General features: G+C 47.9%; 1 protein-coding gene across 4 annotated transcripts in view; it reads left to right on the top strand.

Annotated features, from left to right (window-relative positions):
* UNC13B (unc-13 homolog B) overlaps window positions 1-22,234 on the top strand; it is a 341,072-nt gene that overhangs the window by 28,810 nt on the left and 290,028 nt on the right. For all 4 annotated transcript variants that reach the window (XM_063957658.1, XM_063957634.1, XM_063957642.1 and 1 more), the window contains exons 3-6: window positions 10,100-10,122; window positions 13,357-13,403; window positions 14,947-15,025; window positions 18,227-18,301. In XM_063957658.1, coding sequence (XP_063813728.1) covers window positions 10,100-10,122; window positions 13,357-13,403; window positions 14,947-15,025; window positions 18,227-18,301 — 224 coding nt within the window. The remainder of the gene's footprint in view (window positions 1-10,099; window positions 10,123-13,356; window positions 13,404-14,946; window positions 15,026-18,226; window positions 18,302-22,234) is intronic.

The raw sequence follows: 22,234 nt of genomic DNA on the forward strand, positions 1-22,234 counted from the left end.
GCAAGGAGATTGACAGGAAGAGGGCGTTTGTGGGTGGCAACTGACGTTGTCAGGGAGAGGTTGGAAAATTGCAGGCGTGTCCAAGCGTTTGCAGGGCGGGTGTCTTGACGTCAATTCCGGGACCGGACAGGCTGAAGTTATCGCAGCGGCTGAGTAAGTCCTGACCTACTCAGAAACTGCACAAAACTTTTTTGTATTGCTCGGCTGCACAAGCGTTCGCACACTTGCAAAGCAAAAATACACTCCCCTATAGGCGGCGACTAACTGATCGCAGCGCTGCAAAAAGTTGCTAGCGAGCGATCAACTCGGAATGACCCCCAATGTTCATTACCGTGTAATCTCTGTTTTGTGTTTTGTGTCTCATGATTGTGTCTGGTGTTTGTTACTGTCAGCATCTTGCAGACTAGTTGTCAGGCCTGTGTGTGTTCCTTTATACGGCGCTGTGCTGAACGGTGTAACAATGAGAGGTCAGTATCTGCTCTGGTCATTATCCCTGTGCAGTAGTAGTGCCGCTGAGCTTGTGACTGCGGTGCAGCAATGCAGTGAGCAAGTGTAAAGTAACAATGCATCCAGGCAAATAAGGATTTATTAATAAATGTCCCATAATGTGTCGCCGTTCGTTGCCCCATGGCATGCGTATGGTCTTCTCCCAGCAGTGTCTGGCCTTCGGCAGCTCCTCACCCCCCTACTTTCCTTCTGCCTCTAGCTGTAGTGTGCCCTTCGGAAACTTTCAGATTGCGCCTGAGTGCTCGGTGGTGTTTCCCGCAGATCAGTATGATCACGCTCTGTATAAAATGACAGGTTAGTAACATTTTATTAAGCGTACTTAGCAGCCCACAGCTGCCAGACCCCCGCCGTGTCTCCGTCTGACCTGAAAGAAGTTCTGACAGGCCCGGCTGGTGCCCAGCTGCTGACGGATGACGCGGCTGGTGCGTGGGGGATAATGGGACAATACAATTCCTGTGACGTCAGCGGGGAACGTATTTGGTCATTCTGGAATCGTGTGCGCAATTACCAAAAAATCCCCAGCGAGCTCTGCCTGTTCCCGTCACCTCCTGGTATTCTATGACCGTCTGTTTTTTACCATGTGAATAATGTATTGTGGAAACAATTCTTATAATCAGCAGTTAGTTGGGTTATATACAGTTCAGAAGAAGCAAAGGAACGACGTGGGGCTCGTACACTGGCATTAAAATTCAGTGCGCATCAACAAAGCTTTCATAGATGCGGTATGGCACCCGCAGACGGACGTTGCCACGTTTGATGATTCCTGACACCTGTATAATTGTTAGTGGCCCTAATTCCGAGTTGTTCGCTCGCTAGCTACTTTTAGCAGAAATGCAAACACAAAGCCGCCGCCCTCTGGGAGTGTATCTTAGCATAGCAGAATTGCTAACGAAAGATTAGCAATTCTGCTATTGGGGGTCATTCCGAGTTGTTCGCTCGTTGCCGATTTTCGCAACGGAGCAATTAAGGCGAAAATGCGCATGCGCATGGTACGTAGTGCGCATGCGCTAAGTAATTTAGCACAAAACTTAGTAGATTTACTCACCTCCAAACGAAGAATTTTCATCGTTGAAGTGATCGGAGTGTGATTGACAGGAAGTGGGTGTTTCTGGGCGGAAATTGACCGTTTTCTGGGAGTGTGCGGAAAAAAGCAGGCGTGCCAGGATAAAACGCGGGAGTGTCTGGAGAAACGGGGGAGTGGCTGGCCGAACGCAGGGCGTGTTTGTGACGTCAAACCAGGAACGAAACGGGCTACTCTGAAAGTCTCGAGCTACTCAGAAACTGCTAAGAATTTTCTATTCGCAATTCTGCTAATCTTTCATTCGCAATTCTGCTAAGCAAAGATACACTCCCAGAGGGCGGCGGCCTAGCGTGTGCAATGCTGCTAAAAGCAGCTAGCGAGCGAACAACTCGGAATGAGGGCCATTATTAGCAGAATTGCTAACAAAAGCAATTCCCTTGCAGTTTCTGAGTAGCTCCAGACCTACTCCTAGATTGCAATCACCTCAGTCCGTTTATTTCTGGTTTGACGTCACAAACACGCCCTGCGTTCGTCCAGCCACTCCCCCGTTTCTCCAGCCACTCCCGCGTTTTTACCTGGCACACCTGCGTTTTTTAGCACACTCCCTGCGGCCAGTTTCCGCCCAGGAACACCCACTTCCTGTCAATCACACTACGATCAGCAGAGCGATTGAAAAGCTTTGTTCGCCCGTGAGTAAAATAGCATAGTTTTGTGTAAAATTGCTTAGCGCGTGCGCCCTGCTGTGCATACGCATGCGCAGAACTGCCGGATTTTAGCCTATTAGCAATTCTGCTAAAATTAGCAGCGAGCGAACAACTCGGAATGAGGTCCAGTATTCGGTAAGAAATGTTGGAGACCTGTGACTTTACCTGCGCACGTTTTGTTATTGCAGTTAGACCTTTTGAATAGGTTTCTGATCAGTTCCAGACACTTGGGGACTAAAGGTCGATCTTAACCACTTTTATATTGGTCTAACTTGATGTTGAATTTCAGTCTAAATCGCGCATTTACTGACATGTAAAAATCAATATAAAAAATTGCCTGTTAGTGTGTTTTAATGTGTGTTTTAGCTCCTGAAACACAACATCAATTTAGATCGATGTAAAATTGATGGAAATCGACCTTTACGGGTTACAGGTTTGTGTCGGCCTTCTCTAGCAAATTGCCGCAGGATTTGCCTCTTTAAGTCTTCCCATGGGTTTTCTGTGGGATTGAGGTCTGGACTCCAAGACTTGGCTCCTTCTCTTCTGAATCCAACTTTTATCATCTTAGACCTGAGCGTTGGATCGTTATCGCGTTGGACGGTGAAATTCCTCTTCTTCTTTCTGTTTGAGGCCGGAAGGTTGCGTGCCAAAATCTATTGATAATTGGCGCTACAGTATTTATTATGTCCTCTATACTTACTACAAGCCCCGTCCCGGCTGAAGGCAAGTAGCCACATATACCTTTGCTGTATTCGTGCCAAAAAGATCTGATTGGCGTTCCACAGACATTGCGACTTAATCGCGCTGAGTGGGTTTTTTCTTCTTCTTATAATGCCTCAGTTGCACCACTAAAGCGCCCAGACTGTATATTTCCCGGGTACACAGAGCACCGGGACTGGCAGTACTTAGATTTCTGCGTGCAACTAAATAGCAAATCTGTGTAAGAAAGGCTCAAATACGAGCGGCTGCAGTCATTATTCTCGCCACATTCTGTAGTGCTAAATCTGCGACTTTGCCACCCTTCCGCACAGCCCTGGCATGTGCATGATAGGGGAGACCCTTGTCACACGTAGGGTGTGACCAGTCCCGCTTTCTGTGTCGATGCTTCCATCAGTTTTGCTGTGCAGAGCGCCCGTTCTTGCGTCTGTACTGTGGATAATGGATCTATTCTCGTGTCTCTCCGCAGCAGAGATGAAGGCCAGCCTGAGTGCTGCCACTGATGATGAGTGCGGGGAGAGAGCCCAGCCACCGGGGGTTCAGCTGTATTCATTTCAATAAGCATTTAATTCCCCTGGTGGACGGTTTAGCAGCATATGGGATTACGGCTCTCTCATAGAACCAATGTTTGCAGCTTAGAATAGACACAGGCACTTTCCATTTAATTCTTTAAGTGGTAGAATTGTCATATCTGTTGGATATTTATTGTATATTACAGTATATCTTATTGTTGCAGAGAAAAAGTATTTGCTTTGTATGACGGTATTTGGTGCCTTTCAGTATTACACAGAAAAGAGAAAATGCAGGTGAACACTCTAAACATTAAGAACATTGCTTATCAGAACAATTATAATAAACTCTGCAATTTAACATGGAGTAAAATTCAGGTTCTTAGCATAAGTTTTGGCCAAACCATATGGACCCACCTACCACGGCTAGGTCACCTTGTAAGGTGGGACACTAACATTCCCAGGGCCAGCACAACCCATCCGCCCAAAGACATCACTGTAGAAGTAGCAGTTTTAATGTTAAAAGGTGTTACATTAATAAAAAGTATCAGATCAGAGCTAAAAGTGTTACATCGTTCTAATTAGGGTGTTAAAAAGTGTTGCATTAGTAGAAAAAAAAAACAGTTTAGGCGCTAATATGTGTTAGATTGTGTTACATCTATGATGCCGCAAAGCAGCCCAGGGATCCCACGCCCCAAACCCATTCCTAATACTGACATACTATATTAACTTATCCAGGACTTACCATTCATAGTGCCTATTCCAATATTTTGTCTGCAAATGCAAGAAACCTACACTAATTACAAAAAAACCCAAAGGCAGTTTGGAGGGGTGCTAGTCCAAGCTGAAGGAGTCTCTACCTTCAGGTGTTCACACATGTACACAATATAGAATACAGTATATAAGGTTGAGGATGGGGGGGGGGGGAATTGGACTGCACACCCTAATTTTAAACATAATAAGAAGTCCTACCATGCTGATACTTGTAGTGCCACACAGGAAAAAGAGACCGTGCAGATCTTAATGGTAGTATCAAGTATTCAAACAGGGATATTCTAAACACCTAAGAACTATGGTAACCAGAACAATTATAATAAACTCTGCAATTAAGCATGGAGTGAATTTGAGGTTCTTAGCATTATTTTTGGCCCAAAAATATGGACCCGCCAACCGCAGACAGGTGACCTCATCAGAACATGAAGTAGCAGCTCGGTGCTAAAAGTTACTTAGGTGAGAAGTTGTAATTAGGGTGCTAAAAAGTGTTACATTAGTAAACAAAATGGTTTAGGGGCAGTGTGGTGCCTTTGTGTGGTTGGGTTGTGCTGGCCTATTTTTCTGGGCCAAAAATTATGCTAAGAACCTTAATTTTACTCCATGTTAAATTGCAGAGTTAATTATTATTGTTCTGATTGCCAGAGTTCATAGTGTTTAGAGTATGCACCTGCATTTTCTCTTTTTTTCTCTGTTACTCTTATTATTAGAGGGTGCTGCCAACTCCCATCCAGCCCCCATGCCTCTCAGTATTGTAAGATCAATTCTGTTAGTGAACTACAAGTGCCAGCATGAACATTATTCGTATAATAAAAAGAATGGATTTTGTTAATATGCCAGGTGTTGAGTCTCTGTGGCACTTAACTTGTGGGGTTAAGTCCTGGCGCAGTACAGGAGGCAGAGGAAACTGGTGCACAGAAATGACATGTGCAAATATATTGGAATGTCCGTATCCTGCATTAGGCGTACACATAAAGGCCAGAAAGACGGCGGTTAGTTATTACCTATGCGATCCTGCAGTCACATGGATGTTCCGCAAGCTGTCTATGCATGTCTGGCTGCACTACCTGCACAGCGGTCACCAGTATATTACACTACCTGCACAGCGGTCACCAGTATATTACACTACCTGCACATCGTCACCAGTGTGTTACACTACCTGCACAGCGGTCACCAGTGTGTTACACTACCTGCACAGCGGTCACCAGTATGTTACACTACCTGCACAGCGGTCACCAGTATATTACACTACCTGCACAGCGGTCACCAGTATATTACACTACCTGCACATCGGTCACCAGTGTGTTACACTACCTGCACAGCGGTCACCAGTGTGTTACACTACCTGCACAGCGGTCACCAGTATGTTACACTACCTGCACAGCGGTCACCAGTATGTTACACTACCTGCACAGCGGTCACCAGTATGTTACACTACCTGCACAGCGGTCACCAGTGTGTTACACTACCTGCACAGCGGTCACCAGTGTGTTACACTACCTGCACAGCGGTCATCAGTATGTTACACTACCTGCACAGCGGTCACCAGTGTGTTACACTACCTGCACAGCGGTCATCAGTATGTTACACTACCTGCACAGCGGTCACCAGTATGTTACACTACCTGCACAGCGGTCACCAGTGTGTTACACTACCTGCACAGCGGGTCACCAGTATGTTACACTACCTGCACAGCGGTCACCAGTATGTTACACTACCTGCACAGCGGTCACCAGTGTGTTACACTACCTGCACAGCGGGTCACCAGTATGTTACACTACCTGCACAGCGGTCACCAGTATGACACACTACCTGCACAGCGGTCACCAGTATGTTACACTACATGCATAGCGGTCACCAGTATGTTACACTACCTGCACAACGGTCACCAGTGTGTTACACTACCTGCACAGCGGTCACCAGTGTGTTACACTTCCTGCACAGCAGTCACCAGTGTGTTGCACTACCTGCACAGCGGTCACCAGTGTGTTACACTACCTGCACAGCGGTCACCAGTGTGTTACACTACCTGCACAGCGGTCACCAGTGTGTTACACTACCTGCACAGCGGTCACCAGTGTGTTACACTACCTGCACAGCGGTCACCAGTGTGTTACACTACCTGCACAGCGGTCACCAGTATGTTACACTATCTGCACAGCGGTCACCAGTGTGTTACACTACCTGCACAGCGGTCACCAGTGTGTTACACTACCTGCACAGCGGTCATCAGTATGTTACACTACCTGCACAGCGGTCACCAGTGTGTTACACTACCTGCACAGCGGTCACCAGTGTGTTACACTACCTGCACAGCGGGTCACCAGTATGTTACACTACCTGCACAGCGGTCACCAGTATGTTACACTACCTGCACAGCGGTCACCAGTATGTTACAATACCTGCACAGCGGTCACCAGTATGTTACACTACCTGCACAGCGGTCACCAGTATGTTACACTATCTGCACAGCGGTCACCAGTATGTTACACTACCTGCACAGCGGTCACCAGTGTGTTACACTACCTGCACAGCGGTCTCCAGTGTGTTACACTACCTGCACAGCGGTCACCAGTGTGTTACACTACCTGCACAGCGGTCACCAGTGTGTTACACTACCTGCACAGCGGTCACCAGTATATTACACTACCTGCACAGCGGTCACCAGTATATTACACTACCTGCACATCGGTCACCAGTGTGTTACACTACCTGCACAGCGGTCACCAGTGTGTTACACTACCTGCACAGCGGTCACCAGTATGTTACACTACCTGCACAGCGGTCACCAGTGTGTTACACTACCTGCACAGCTGTCATCAGTATGTTAAACTACCTGCACAGCGGTCACCAGTGTGTTACACTACCTGCACAGCGGTCATCAGTATGTTACACTACCTGCACAGCGGTCACCAGTATGTTACACTACCTGCACAGCGGTCACCAGTATGTTACACTACCTGCACAGCGGTCACCAGTGTGTTACACTACCTGCACAGCGGTCACCAGTGTGTTACACTATCTGCACAGCGGTCACCAGTATGTTACACTGCCTGTCAGCGCCGGCAGCAGAGTGGGTGGCTCTTGGGAACATTCAGTGCCCGGATTAGAATGTCCAGTCTCTGAGACGCTGCTGAGGCCTGCCGTCGGCTGAATGCAGCCTCTTGTTTCTGCGGCCACTGAGTATAATCGCAGCCAGCGGGCTGTCATTATCCGGCCGCTCTGTACTGGATGTATTTGGAAACATTTTGAAAAGCTTTTCTTCCCCGTCCTTCGTGTGAATGCGTTCTGATGCCTCCATGTAATTGCTGATTACTGATCACTCACTTGGAAAATAAACGAAAGCCAGCTCCGTCTCAGCGTCCCTGGTGCTGTCCCTAGCCGCGGCCATCAGCTGTTGCTGTCTTGTATCAGATGCAAATCAGTACTTCTCAGCACACACACACACGCGCGCGGCTCCATGGCTCAGTTCTGACGCTCTCATGCCCATTGTAGGTGCTTTTGGCGGTGGTCAGGGGTCAGCATTGGCACTCTGACCGGTCTGCAGCTACACAGCCCATACGCAACAAGCTGCAATGCACCTTATACACACGTGTGTGTGTGTGTGTGTGTGTGTGTGTGTGTGTGTGTGTGTGTGTGTATATATATATATATATATATATATATATATATAATGGTATAGCGATAATAAAGATATATATATAGACATATAAAATCCTGCACAGCAATCACACCAAACCTTTCATTTATCTCTGCGAGTTCTGCGAGGTTGCACGTTAGGTCCTTTGCACTTTGCCTGGTGCGCGAGCTGTCAATTTCATACAGGTAAAGGCGACGGTAATTGCCGGGAACCCTTACATTAGTCTTCTGAGGCCCCCAGCAATACGTCTGTTATGTTACAGGAACGCTCTGCTGGTGACAGGTGCTGGGAACGTCACATCAGCAAAGTGCTTTCACATCCAGTGCTTTATTTATTAGTGGCTCTTACTGCACAGGGGAGACGCGCTGCTTATTAGTCCTATGTTCAGGCAACGGCATAAGCTGGAATTAATGGCATAAATCATCCATTAAGACCGCTGACTGTAGTGTGTCGGCATCAGAGCTACATGCGGAGCAGGCATCATCCGAGCCTAATGCAATGTGCTGAAGCAGCCGGCCGGCCAGTGCTGTAGTGTGTAATGAGGCATTTAGTGCATAGGCTCCAGCCCCTGTGCTGCTCAGGGATGGCGGTCGTTAGGTCGACAAGCAATAGGTCAACCACTGAAGGTCGACATGCAAAAAGGTCGATATGAGTTTTTCACAATTTTTCCCATTTTTTGACCTTTTCATACTTAACAATCCACGAGGACTACAACTAAATGAGAATGGTAACCTGTGCCGAGCGCAGCGGCAGCTGAGTGAGGCACCTTGCCCGAAGCTTGGCGAGCGAAGCGATGCACTAATTGGGTTTCCCCGTCAATTTCCGAAGAAAACGACACCAAAAACGGTAAAAAAAAAACCTGATGTCGACCTTTTCTCCATGTCGACCTTCAGTGGTCGACCAATGTATGTCGGCCTAATGAACCACACCCGCTGCTCAGTCCTGGATTGCACTTTCCTTGCAGAACCGGCCACTGAGGGAGGACTGTATACCAACACGGGGGTACCTTATCGACACCATGCTGCGCCACAGTGGGGGGCAGATTTAGATTTTGGATGGGCGTGTGCTAGTGAACCCTAAATTCCAGTGAAATAATAAAACTGGCCGGTACATTATCAGCATACACGCAGTCAACACGCGTGACTCTGAAAACAAGCATAAACAACACGTGTCTGTGCATAGACAGCTCTGGAACGTTCCTGACCTCTCACCACCTGTCAGCCTGTGACTGTCGCCGGTCTGTGTTGTGTGTACAGATGAAACGACCATCATCTGTCTGTGTTGTGTGTATAGATGAAACGAGCGTCATCTGTCTGTGTTGTGTGTACAGATGAAACGAGCGTCATCTGTGTTGTGTGTACAGATGAAGCGAGTGCAGCGTACTGTAACTGGGTGGAGATAATATAACGTGCAGCATGTTCGGGTCTCACTATAGCATGGGACGCCGGGCGATCTGGGATAAAGCTGGTCCGGGGGATAGTACGTCATTTAGCTACAGATTTATGGGGTGATGTAGAGAATCTGCAAACTGCTGCATAACCTTGTCTTCAGGTGCTATTTGCTGCACAGCTTTCCTTCTGGTCAGGTGGTCGCATTTATCAACGAGTGTTAAAACTCATTGTGAACGATAAAACTCTTTGCGTATGATAAATGGGTCTCCAGCCAATCGGCTCCCAACTGTCACTTTTCAAGCACATGTCAAGAGCTGAACACATGACCGTTAGCAGAGGATTGGCTGGAGCACCCATTTATCATACACAATGAGTTCTAGCATTCACAACGAGTTTTATCACTCGTTGATTAAATGAGCCTCTTAGGGGGGAATTCAAATGTTTGAAAAGTTGGTTGGGTGTCTGTTTTTTCCTATCTAATAGACAGGAAAAAAACAGACTCCCAACCGGCTTTTCAAACAATTGAATTCCACCTATAGAGTGCTCCGCTGCCCGGTTACATCACACCATAAACTGCTCTGCGTGGGGAGCGATGCTGTCAGCAGAGGCCATTTATAGACCTGTCCTCCATATGTGGCTGTCCTGTGCCTGAGTGCGCTCTCCGCACAGAGAGACCCAGCGCCCCGCCAGTCTCTCTGTCTAATGTTACTGCAGGTTGTGTGCTCACCTTGTAGTGAGATGTTTGTGCCATTCGACCTCCCATCACCGTCCGCGTCCCGAGCACACCGTTACTGGGACAGACTACATTGTCTACTAACTTCTCCTCTTTTCCTTCACAGAGGGGACTAGAGCAGACCATCAGGTTAATTGTGCCTTTATTTCCGTCTGCCCCTCCCCAGATACTGGCATGCGTGCATGCCCCCCGCCAGCGTGCTTGCATGCCTTTCTGCTGTGATACCCCTGAGTCAGTGGCATGAACGGCTGCAACCCATTCATTACCACGCTGTGTCAGAGAGAGTGTTGGGAGTGGTGCGTTTGTGTGATACAAGAGCCTGTTCCGTGCAGGGGGCATCTGTTATAAGTACATAGGCCTTCGCTGGGTACCGCTGTCTGTACGCCAGCCTTTGCCCCTTCCACGTGGCTGATTCCCTCTGATGCCGGTTTCTGCAGGCATAGACTAATGGCGTGGCTTGCTATAAGTAGGCATCTCTCCTGTTACACGGGGCATGGGTAGGTAGGTCTAAGAGATTGATGGGCAACAGGGGTGATAGGATGATTGGTGATATAATAACAATGCAGTATTCTTACAAGTTTCCTCCTTTTATATTGTCCAGGAAGGTCCTAGAGACGAGGCGTCCTGATCTTCTGCTAATAATATATTAGATCTAATTATTTATTATTTATTTATTAACAGTGTCTTATATAGCGCAGCATATTCTGTTGCGCTTTACAATTAGAACAACAGTAATAGAACAAAACTGGGTAGAAACAGACAGACATAGAGGTAGGAGGGCCCTGCTGGCAAGCTTACATATTCATCTAATTAATAATCAGCAAACTCTATTAGCTAAAGCATTTTATCCATTATGGGGTATATTCAATTGAAGTCGGATCCATTCCGATATTCATTTGTCAAAATGGATCCGACCTGGGCTATTCAATGTAATTTCAATTTGACTTTAAAAAAAGTCGAATTGAGACGCAGGAGATGAGATGGGGAGAGCCGCCGGCAGACGGGGGGAGAGCAGCGCCGGAGGATGTGTCACAGCTGCCGCTCACAGCAGCGTCCACCCGGCTCCAGCAAGCGAGTCGAATTCCTCGACTTGTCGAATAATTTGGGGTTAGATTGAATAGGTCGGAACCCCTTCCGGCCTAAAAAAGTCAAAAACTGACGTCTTTTCGACAGCAGTAGGAGTAGTGACCCCATTCTGATGGGCGAGTGGTGTGAGTCTGAGCAGGGGCCGGGAAAATACCCACACCTTACATAAGGGTAATATATAGCTGGCAACATTCTAGATTGGAACATCGGGGCAAATTACATTGCAAACGCTAAATGCCCCTCATTCAGCTGGCAACGCGGCCGGTTCCCTAGCCAGCCACAGAGAGGTGTTACCAATGTAAAGTAGTGGGACTTAGTTTTTCCAGTACGCTGTGTTTCATGGTATTAGATGGGACGTCTGCCTTAAATAGTTTGTGGAAAGCAAATGCAGAACCTGTCAAATGGCGGCTTCGGTGCTTCTACCTGATCTTTCCTAGTGGCGGCGTCAGACTGCCCGGGTACGTTTGTGGATAAGAGGGTTCCGTTACTCACAACCTCAGCACGGTATCAGCCACCGTTTGTTTCCCTGTATTCGGGTATTGAGTAATTCCAGGAGTTCTAGTACCCAGCATAATTATATTAATTTAGAGAAATATATATTATTATTTTTTCAAATTGAGTTACCATTAGTTACTGAATGTATTGTGTGTCCTAAAAGTGGACAATATGACACATTAGTCAGTAATCTAATAAATATATTACAATAATGACAGTATACGTCATAGAAAATTGGATAGATAATGCAGGTACTGTTGGATGTGATCCTGCCTACTAGGTTTGTGTAATAATATAGTACGCAGCAAAAACGTGCACATTTCTGAGTCGATGATCAGTTGTTGGCGCAGTCACCGGTAATCTGGCTCTTGGCGAACGCCTCTGCTTTGATGTGGCGCGCATTCGGTCTCTCCGTCGAGGTCGATAGCGCATTTCTGTTACCGCACTATATTATGTGACATAATTCCACACAATGATGATTAACACAACAGTTGTCTGTTAACGAGCTGGGGAATAACGTTACTAGCCACTACGCAACCTATATTTGTTCAGTGAAAGAAGTATTGTGATTAGTAATAGTGTTTGGGTGTGATATAAGATAACGTAGAACTGAGCACAATTTATATGGCGGATATGCTCTGGACAGGCTCTTTGTACCTTCCCCAGATGTACAGTATGTCGGTGTCAGGAACTGTGTGTACTTGTATGTGTTGCATGTACTCGTCTACTGTGTGTACTGGGAATGGCGACTGGACGCAGGAAATCTGTGTGCTTGATGTATACCAGGAATAGTGGGCACTAGTCAGTGTCTGTGTGTAATGGGAATCAGGGCCCGGTGTCTGTGTGTACTGGGAATCAGGGCCCGGTGTCTGTGTGTACTGGGAATCAGGGCCCGGTGTCTGCGTGTACTGGGAATCAGGGCCCGGTGTCTGTGTGTACTGGGAATCAGGGCCCGGTGTCTGTGTGTACTGGGAATCAGGGCCCGGTGTCTGTGTGTACTGGGAATCAGGGCCCGGTGTCTGTGTGTACTGGGAATCAGGGCCCGGTGTCTGTGTGTACTGGGAATCAGGGCCCGGTGTCTGTGTGTACTGGGAATCAGGGCCTGGTGTCTGTGTGTACTGGGAATCAGGGCCCGGTGTCTGTGTGTACTGGGAATCAGGGCCCGGTGTCTGTGTGTACTGGGAATCAGGGCCCGGTGTCTGTGTGTACTGGGAATCAGGGCCCGGTGTCTGTGTGTACTGGGAATCAGAGCCTGGTGTCTGTGTGTACTGGGAATCAGAGCCCGGTGTCTGTGTGTACTGGGAATCAGGGCCCGGTGTCTGTGTGTACTGGGAATCAGGGCCCGGTGTCTGTGTGTACTGGGAATCAGGGCCCGGTGTCTGTGTGTACTGGGAATCAGAGCCCGGTGTCTGTGTGTACTGGGAATCAGGGCCCGGTGTCTGTGTGTACTGGGAATCAGGGCCCGGTGTCTGTGTGTACTGGGAATCAGGGCCCGGTGTCTGTGTGTACTGGGAATCAGAGCCCGGTGTCTGTGTGTACTGGGAATCAGGGCCCGGTGTCTGTGTGTACTGGGAATCAGGGCCCGGTGTCTGTGTGTACTGGGAATCAGGGCCCGGTGTCTGTGTGTACTGGGAATCAGGGCCCGGTGTCTGTGTGTACTGGGAATCAGGAACGTTTGTGTATAATCACTGTGTTTGCAGGATTTGTGTGTTATATCTAGTGTTTGCTGTCACCTGCTGTACCTTTCTCTGGGTTTTTAATCCTGTGTTTTTTCTTTATCAGACTCAAGATGACGGAGACCCATCAAAGCCGCCGTGGTTTAAAGGAGGGTGAGTTCTGTTCTGTTTTTACGTTTTGTACGTTTGTATAGTAAGTGCAGCTTATTTCTGAGATGAGCTGGTCCCTCAATCAGTGGGATTGATGCTGCCCTTTCCTCCAGCAACACTTACTATCTGGAAGACCCTCAGTCACAGGTTAGACCACCCAGCAGAGGCCGAACAACATCACTAACGGGAATGGTGATCTGCTGCAGCCATATTGTATCCTGGACCATTGTTCATAGGAAGGCAGAGCACCCGTAATCAGGCACGATATTGAGGCATGAGCCATAGGGGGTGAGTGTGTGCCTCTCTCCTTGTGGATTAATCACCGAGCAATGGCCGGGGCGGTTTAGTGTACATTGCGTTGGCTGTCTGTACAGGGCTGTGAAGGGGAATTAGGCTTTTTTTAGGGCACAGAGGTCGCCCGTTCCGTCTACGTCTGGTGTGAGGCCATGGTTCTGAGCATTGAGCCCAGACACCTGTGTCTATGGCCAGATCTGACCGGGATTGTGCCGAGCGGCGGAATTGGCCAGTGCAAGTCTCCACAATCTCATAGACCCTGGTGATGATACAATCATTCTTTCCTGCTGCCATGTAAATGATATTTCCCTATTGACACAAACGCGGCACTGGGTTACGCTGCACAGACGGAGATGCAGAGTATTCCATGTGATTTGCGGCAGCGCAGGGCTGTGCGGTTTCATATGTCAGCCTGTCACACAAGTAGGTCAGGTTGCTGGGAAAACACTGCATTGCTATTATTTGCTGTCTATAAAGCACAGTTGGACAGCACAGTTGGAGTGTTGGTTAGCATTGTCATCTCCCAGTACAGATGTCGTTTGTTCGATCCCCACCAAGGCTCTATCTGTGAGGAGTTTGTATGTTCTTCCCATGATTACTTCCCCCCTGCAGATACTGCAGTTTCTTCCCACTATCCAATCATACAGGTGGGTTATTTGGATCCCTTAGGGTGTCTATATGTGTGTGTATAGGGAATTTGATTATAAGGGACTGATGTGAATGGCTAAATGCAGCGCTGTGGTATATGTGTGCGCTATAGAGTAACTGTTCATACATACTATATGTAGGGCTCGTTAGCAGAATAGGCCGAGCGGAGTCACACTGACAGAGCAGTGTCTGTTGTTTCCGGAGGCACCATCTCTATATATCACTGTACTCCTATTAATGTCCCATTAATCCTGAGAGCTGTTACACTCCGACATATTACTCATCCCAGATGTGCAGTTATTTCTCCCGCATTGCTCCGCTTCCTCCTCTGATAATTCTCTTACTGTAAATTGAATAATAAAAGAGAACTTATAATGCTGTAAATCCCATACAGTATGTAACGTTACAGTCCCCGGAGGACAGGCCCCCAGTATGTAGTCCCTAACACGGACCCCACCCATGTAGGAGATCACTGCAGAGTCTCAGTGCCTGAATACAGACAGGCCTCAGGAACCGGAGCGCTGGTCTTATACTTCTGTACAGTTATCCCTGATCGGCCGCACAGCTGTGTCCTGTAGTGACCAATGCATATCTGTGTTTCCAGGTCTGGAGGGGGCTTGTATGGAATTGACAGTATGCCGGACCTTCGCAAGAAGAAGCCGATCCCATTGGTCAGCGATTTGGTAAGTGTCCGGCTCTTGGCCAATCACTAATGAGGCTTGTAATGCCAGCCAATGCCGGTAATTATGTTTTATGGTGACACTAGTGGGTGCTACCGCGGAGGCACAATTGGTAACATCAGCCGCTAGCCGTGGCATTGGTATAGCCATCTGTTTACATGCTAAGATTGGAAAGATCATCCCCTTTAGTGGCTAGGTTGTCTGGTTTTATGTGTATTATATAAATATAATGTGCAGTTGCTTTGTGCAATGTCTGAGTCTTGTTGGTGGGATCCGGTCGCTATCTACCGGGCATTGCACACACACACGTTTAGGATTGCCTCTAAGCATCTGTAATTGTGACCGTTACTGATCCTATCTCTGCATTACTGCATTAACCTCTTGCAATTCTCTTATATGCCGCCCCTCCTATTCCGCAGGCGATGGTAAGTGGCTTTCCCCGGCGGTTAGCGGCAAACCATGGATTCCCTTTTACCCCGCTCCATTCCACCCGCCGCACAATGAGTTGTTTTATTTCTGCCGCTTGCAGCGTTACCTGCATCACTGAATTAATGGACCCGTGTCTGTGTTTTACCGATAATTTACCCTCTCTCCACCATTGCTGGCCTTGTAAGCGCTAACAGCCCCCCCGCGCGTAGATCAAAGCAATTATTAATCCCCAATGTTCCTTGTGTTACGCTGGTGGCTCCCCAGTGTTACATGTATAACACTGATTCATTAAAGGACCAGGCTTGGAGTTATGTGACTGCTGATTAGGCCTCTGTAGCTGCTTCGTCCAGATGGGTTATTCTTATATCTGGCATCGTTTTTTATATTTTAACTTTTGATTGTTATTATTACTTAAGACTATGGGGGTCTGAACTGGTGTTGTCTTGGTTATAACCCAACCCCCCCCCCCCTCCTCCCTACACTCCACAACTGGTCGTTCTTGCGGGGGGCAGAGGTGCACAACTTGTGGGTCAGTACTGGAAGCGGGATTCCCGTTTTTGGGATCTTCTGATTGTCCTATGCCGTACATGGCACGCGGACATTTGGGAAAGCCATGTAAAGGTACCCGCACAACGGGGGTCATTCCGAATTGATCGCTCGCTATCTGTTTTTTGCAGCCGTGCAAATGCTAAGCCGCCGCCCTCTGGGAGTGTATTTTAGCTTAGCAGAAGTGAGAACGAAAGGATCGCAGAGCAGCTACAAAATAATTTTGTGCAGTTTCAGAGTAGCTCCAGACCTACTCCTAGCTAGCGATCACTTCAGACTATTCAGTTTCTGATTTGACGTCACGAACACGCCCTGCGTTCGCCCAGCCACGCCTGCGTTTTTCCTGGCACGCCTGCGTTTTTTCAAACACTCCCTGAAAACGGTCAGTTGACACCCAGAAACGCCCACTTCCTGTCAATCACTCTGCGGCCACCAGTGCGACTGAAAAGCTTTGCTAGACCTTGTGTGAAACTACATCGGCCATTTTGAAAGTGCATTGCGCCGCATACGCATGCGCAGAAATGCCGTTTTTTTGCATCATCGCTGCGCAGCGAACATTTTCAGCTAGCGATCAACTCGGAATGACCCCCAACATCCAGTGATAAATAACGTGCGCGGAGAGACTCGTCTGGAGAAAAACCTTTGTGCTAGTCTCTAGTAATTCAAATTCCTTTATCTACCACCCCTGCCGGGCGTCTGTTCCAGCGCTAGTAGAGGTGGTACCACACCTAGTGTCTCCATAACGTCCGTTCCTTAGTAACACCTACAGTACAACCATGGAAGCAATTACTGCAGTCCATACCTCTCCCCTAATTATATATGTTGTAAAGGAACATCTGTTATTAACAGCCTATCTATCAAATGGTAGCAGCAGTGTGTTTCGGAGTTTTCGCCAGGCGATTTTCTGAAGTCCGTTGTCATGTATTAGGAGCTATTACAGTCAGTTGTGGGTGGAGTGAACCCTTTCCCCCCGCAGCACCAATTGCTGTGATTGGACAGTAGAGTAATTAGTATTGGGGGAGGCCATTGCGCTGCGTGAAATGATCCGTGCCGGCAGCGTAGACGCCACATTGTAGCGCGGAGCATTTATTGCAGTATACATCCCTGCTCTGGAATGACCAGGTCCATTATACTCAGTGATGGGCGCTGAATGCGAGGGTCTGCTCACATTCAGACATGTTACAGTAGCACCTGCTTGACCACCCACGTATGCCAGTATACCAGATGATTGTGTCTGGCACCAAGCAAAGCCGGGCGCCGCCCTGGTCCCTCCTGCGCATGTCCCACCTAGTCATACACCTTGCAGATATTTGTTTTAATGCTTCATTTTTAGTTTGCTTTCTTCTCATGTGAGGACCCAGAGCGATAAATAAAGCGACGTTGCCGGATTCGGAACGTGACCTGCAGAAGATGCAAATTTGTGCTGAACCACTCGAAACGTCCACTGTGATCCCCTGGAAACATCACTATTTAGGCATTTAATGTCCGGTTCTGAGGGATGCGGTCAATGTACCTACAATCAAAATACAGACGGTCAAAGTACCGACAACCATTGACCGATGGTCAAAATACCGACAAGGTCAAAATATCGACATTAAAAATGTTGACACTGTCAAAATACTGACATTTAAAATGTCGACCGGTCAAAAAAGTTGACATGATTTTTACATTGAAACCGACTTGTTCATACTTTACCATCCCAGTGGATGTGGAGGGGAAATATAATAGTGTACCGAGCGCAGCGAGCCATGGGAGGGGATATGTTACACTTATACAGTGTCCACGTCAACCTATGTCGACATACACACATTGTAAATAAAACAACTTATGTCGACTTTTTGACCTGTTAGCACTTTAAATATCGGTATTGTGACCGTATCGACATTTTAAATGTTGGTATTTTGACCTTGTCTTTATTTTGATTGTAGGTAAATCATACTGATCCCGGTTCTGACATGCGCACAAAGTGGCTGTATTCGCGACTGAGAATATGACAAATGCGCTAAAAGTGTCCGACTCAGAATCCCATTCCAGCGCTCCAGCGGTCAGTGGTGTCTGACCTCAAGTCTAGCGCCGGGTGTCTCTGCCGGTCACAGCCCCGAATCCTGCAGCACATGTCATTCCTTTCCCGCTGGAATCTTGTTATCAGTAGTTTGGGGGGTTAGAAGAGGGGTTAATAAGGAATCATTCGGAATTACTGATTAAGAAATGACTTTGATTACTTTGCAGTCCCTGGTTCAGTCTAGGAAAGCCGGCATTACTTCCGCCATGGCCACACGAACATCTCTCAAGGATGAAGACCTGGTAAGTGTCATCTCTCCCTCCTCCCGATCCTGACTTACTGTAGCTTCTCGCAGCGTTTCACGAAGCCATTTTATCATGAGCTTAGAGACCTCTCTGACAAGTGACATTTCCTTTTGTGAGTGGGTAAATAAAACTTGAGAACAAGATACATGGGTAGATTTTGGGGTGAAGATGATTCTCTTTTCAGAACGCCCCATTATTAGCCCTCACCCTCTTATCACAACCCGTCACACACAGGGACGCTGGCGTGGTTATTAATGAGGAGCCTCGGTAAGGCGCAGAGCTGTGGAAGCTAGAGAGAGATGTACAGTAGCCCCACTCATGGTAACGAGCTTTGCAAAGCCCGGTATCGCGGCTCTGTACTTGAACAGTCACGTTAAACTCATTGCAAATTAGGGGAATATTGTTTAGATTGTCACACAAAGAGCTATTGTCTATGTATGAGTAGTGTTAGGATAGTTATTTATTGATGGGCGATGTGAGTGTTGACATCAATTATATTCTGTGCCTGTCAAGCAGGGAATAACAGAGCTGCACAATATATAGGATCTGCATCTTATTGCAGATCTGCCTGCTCTGCCACAGTGTAACGACACGCCACAAGTGTTAGTGCAGATCTGTCTGCTCTGCCACAGTGTAACGAGAAGACACAAGTGTTAGTGCAGATCTGTCTGCTCTGCCACAGTGTAACGACAAGACACAAGTGTTAGTGCAGATCTGCCTGCTCTGCCACAGTAACGACAAGACACAAGTGTTAGTGCAGATCTGTCTGCTCTGCCACAATGTAACGACAAGACACAGGTGTTAGTGCAGATCTGCCTGCTCTGCCACAGTGTAACGACACGCCACAAGTGTTAGTGCAGATCTGCCTGCTCTGCCACAATGTAACGACAAGACACAGGTGTTAGTGCAGATCTGCCTGCTCTGCCACAGTGTAACGACCCGCCACAAGTGTTAGTGCAGATCTGCCTGCTCTGCCACAGTGTAACGACACGCCACAAGTGTTAGTGCAGATCTGCCTGCTCTGCCACAATGTAACAACAAGACACAAGTGTTAGTGCAGATCTGTCTGCTCTGCCACAATGTAACGACAAGACACAAGTGTTAGTGCAGATCTGCCTGCTCTGCCACAGTGTAACGACACGCCACAAGTGTTAGTGCAGATCTGCCTGCTCTGCCACAATGTAACGACAAGACACAGGTGTTAGTGCAGATCTGTCTGCTCTGCCACAATGTAACAACAAGACACAAGTGTTAGTGCAGATCTGTCTGCTCTGCCACAATGTAGCGATACGCCACAAGTGTTAGTACAGATCTGTCTGCTCTGCCACAATGTAACGACACGCCACAAGTGTTAGTGCAGATCTGTCTGCTCTGCCACAATGTAGCGATACGCCACAAGTGTTGGTACAGATCTGTCTGCTCTGCCACAATGTAACGACAAGACACAAGTGTTAGTGCAGATCTGCCTGCTCTGCCACAATGTAGTGACACGCCACAAGTGTTAGGCAGATCTGCCTGCTCTGCCACAATGTAGCGACAAGACACAAGTGTTAGTGCAGATCCTCTGTCACAATGTAACGACACGCCACAATGTTAGTGCAGATCTGCCTGCTCTGCCACAATGTAGCAACAAGACACAAGTGTTAGTGCAGATCCTCTGCCACAATGTAGCGACACGCCACAAGTGTTAGTGCAGATCCTCTGCCACAATGTAGCGACACGCCACAAGTGTTAGTACAGATCTGCCTGCTCTGCCACAATGTAGCGACAAGACACAAGTGTTAGTGCAGATCTGCCTGCTCTGCCACAATGTAGCGATACACCACAAGTGTTAGTACAGATCTACCTGCTCTGCCATAATGTAGCGACAAGACACAAGTGTTAGTACAGATCTGCCTGCCCTGCCACAATGTAGTGACAAGACACAAGTGTTAGTACAGATCTGCCTGCTCTGCCACAATGTAGCGACAAGACACAAGTGTTAGTGCAGATCCTCTGCCACAATGTAGCGGCACGCCACAAGTGTTAGTGCAGATCCTCTGCCGCAATGTAGCGACACGCCACAAGTGTTAGTGCAGATCCTCTGCCACAATGTAGCGACACGCCACAAGTGTTAGTGCAGATCCTCTACCACACTGTAGCGACACGCCACAAGTGTTAGTACAGATCTGCCTGCTCTGCCACAATGTAGCGACACGCCACAAGTGTTAGTGCAGATCTGCCTGCTCTGCCACAATGTAGCGACAAGACATAGGTGTTAGTGCAGATCTGCCTGCTCTGCCACAATGTAGCGACACGCCACAAGTGTTAGTGCAGATCTGCCTGCTCTTCCACAATGTAGCGACAAGACATAGGTGTTAGTGCAGATCTGCCTGCTCTGCCACAATGTAGCGACAAGACACAAGTGTTAGTGCAGATCTGCCTGCTCTGCCACAATGTAGCGACACGCTACAAGTGTTACTGCAGATCCTCTGCCACAATGTAACGACACGCCACAAGTGTTAGTGCATATCTGCCTGCTCTGCCACAATGTAGCGACAAGACACAGGTGTTAGTGCATATCTGCCTGCTCTGCCACAATGTAGCGACAAGACACAAGTGTTAGTGCAGATCTGCCTGCTCTGTCACAATGTAGCGACAAGACACAAGTGTTAGTGCAGATCTGCCTGCTCTGCCACAATGTAACGACACGCCACAAGTGTTAGTGCAGATCTGCCTGCTCTGCCACAATGTAGCGACAAGACACAAGTGTTAGTGCAGATCTGCCTGCTCTGCCACAATGTAACGACACGCTACAAGTGTTAGTGCAGATCCTCTGCCACAATGTAACTACACGCCACAAGTGTTAGTGCAGATCCTCTGCCACAATGTAATGACACGCCACAAGTGTTAGTGCAGATCCTCTGCCACAATGTAATGACACGCCACAAGTGTTAGTGCAGATCCTCTGCCACAATGTAATGACACGCCACAAGTGTTAGTGCAGATCCTCTGCCACAATGTAATGACACGCCACAAGTGTTAGTGCAGATCCTCTGCCACAATGTAATGACACGCCACAAGTGTTAGTGCAGATCCTCTGCCACAATGTAACGACACGCCACAAGTGTTAGTGCAGATCCTCTGCCACAATGTAACGACACGCCACAAGTGTTAGTGCAGATCATCTGCCACAATGTAATGACACGCCACAAGTGTTAGTGCAGATCCTCTGCCACAATGTAACGATACGCCACAAGTGTTAGTGCAGATCCTCTGCCACAATGTAATGACACGCCACAAGTGTTAGTGCAGATCCTCTGCCACAATGTAGCGACAAGACACAAGTGTTAGTGCAGATCCTCTGCCACAATGTAACGACACGCCACAAGTGTTAGTGCATATCTGCCTGCTCTGCCACAATGTAGCGACAAGACACCAGTGTTAGTGCAGATCTGCCTGCTCTGCACAATGTAACGACACGCCACAAGTGTTAGTGCAGATCCTCTGCCACAGTGTAACGACACGCCACAAGTGTTAGTGCAGATCTGCCACAATGTAGCGACAAGACACAAGTGTTAGTGCAGATCTGCCACAATGTAGCGACAAGACACAAGTGTTAGTGCAGATCCTCTGCCACAATGTAACGACACGCCACAAGTGTTAGTGCAGATCCTCTGCCACAATGTAACGACACGCCACAAGTGTTAGTGCAGATCTGCCACAATGTAGCGACAAGACACAAGTGTTAGTGCAGATCTGCCACAATGTAGCGACAAGACACAAGTGTTAGTGCAGATCTGCCACAATGTAGCGACAAGACACAAGTGTTAGTGCAGATCCTCTGCCACAATGTAACGACACGCCACAAGTGTTAGTGCAGATCCTCTGCCACAATGTTACCGCAAGCGTTAGTGCAGATCTGGCTGCTGATACTGGCACAGCTGCCCA

This window comes from Pseudophryne corroboree, chromosome 1 (assembly GCF_028390025.1).
Source record: "Pseudophryne corroboree isolate aPseCor3 chromosome 1, aPseCor3.hap2, whole genome shotgun sequence".
NCBI lineage: Eukaryota > Metazoa > Chordata > Amphibia > Anura > Myobatrachidae > Pseudophryne > Pseudophryne corroboree.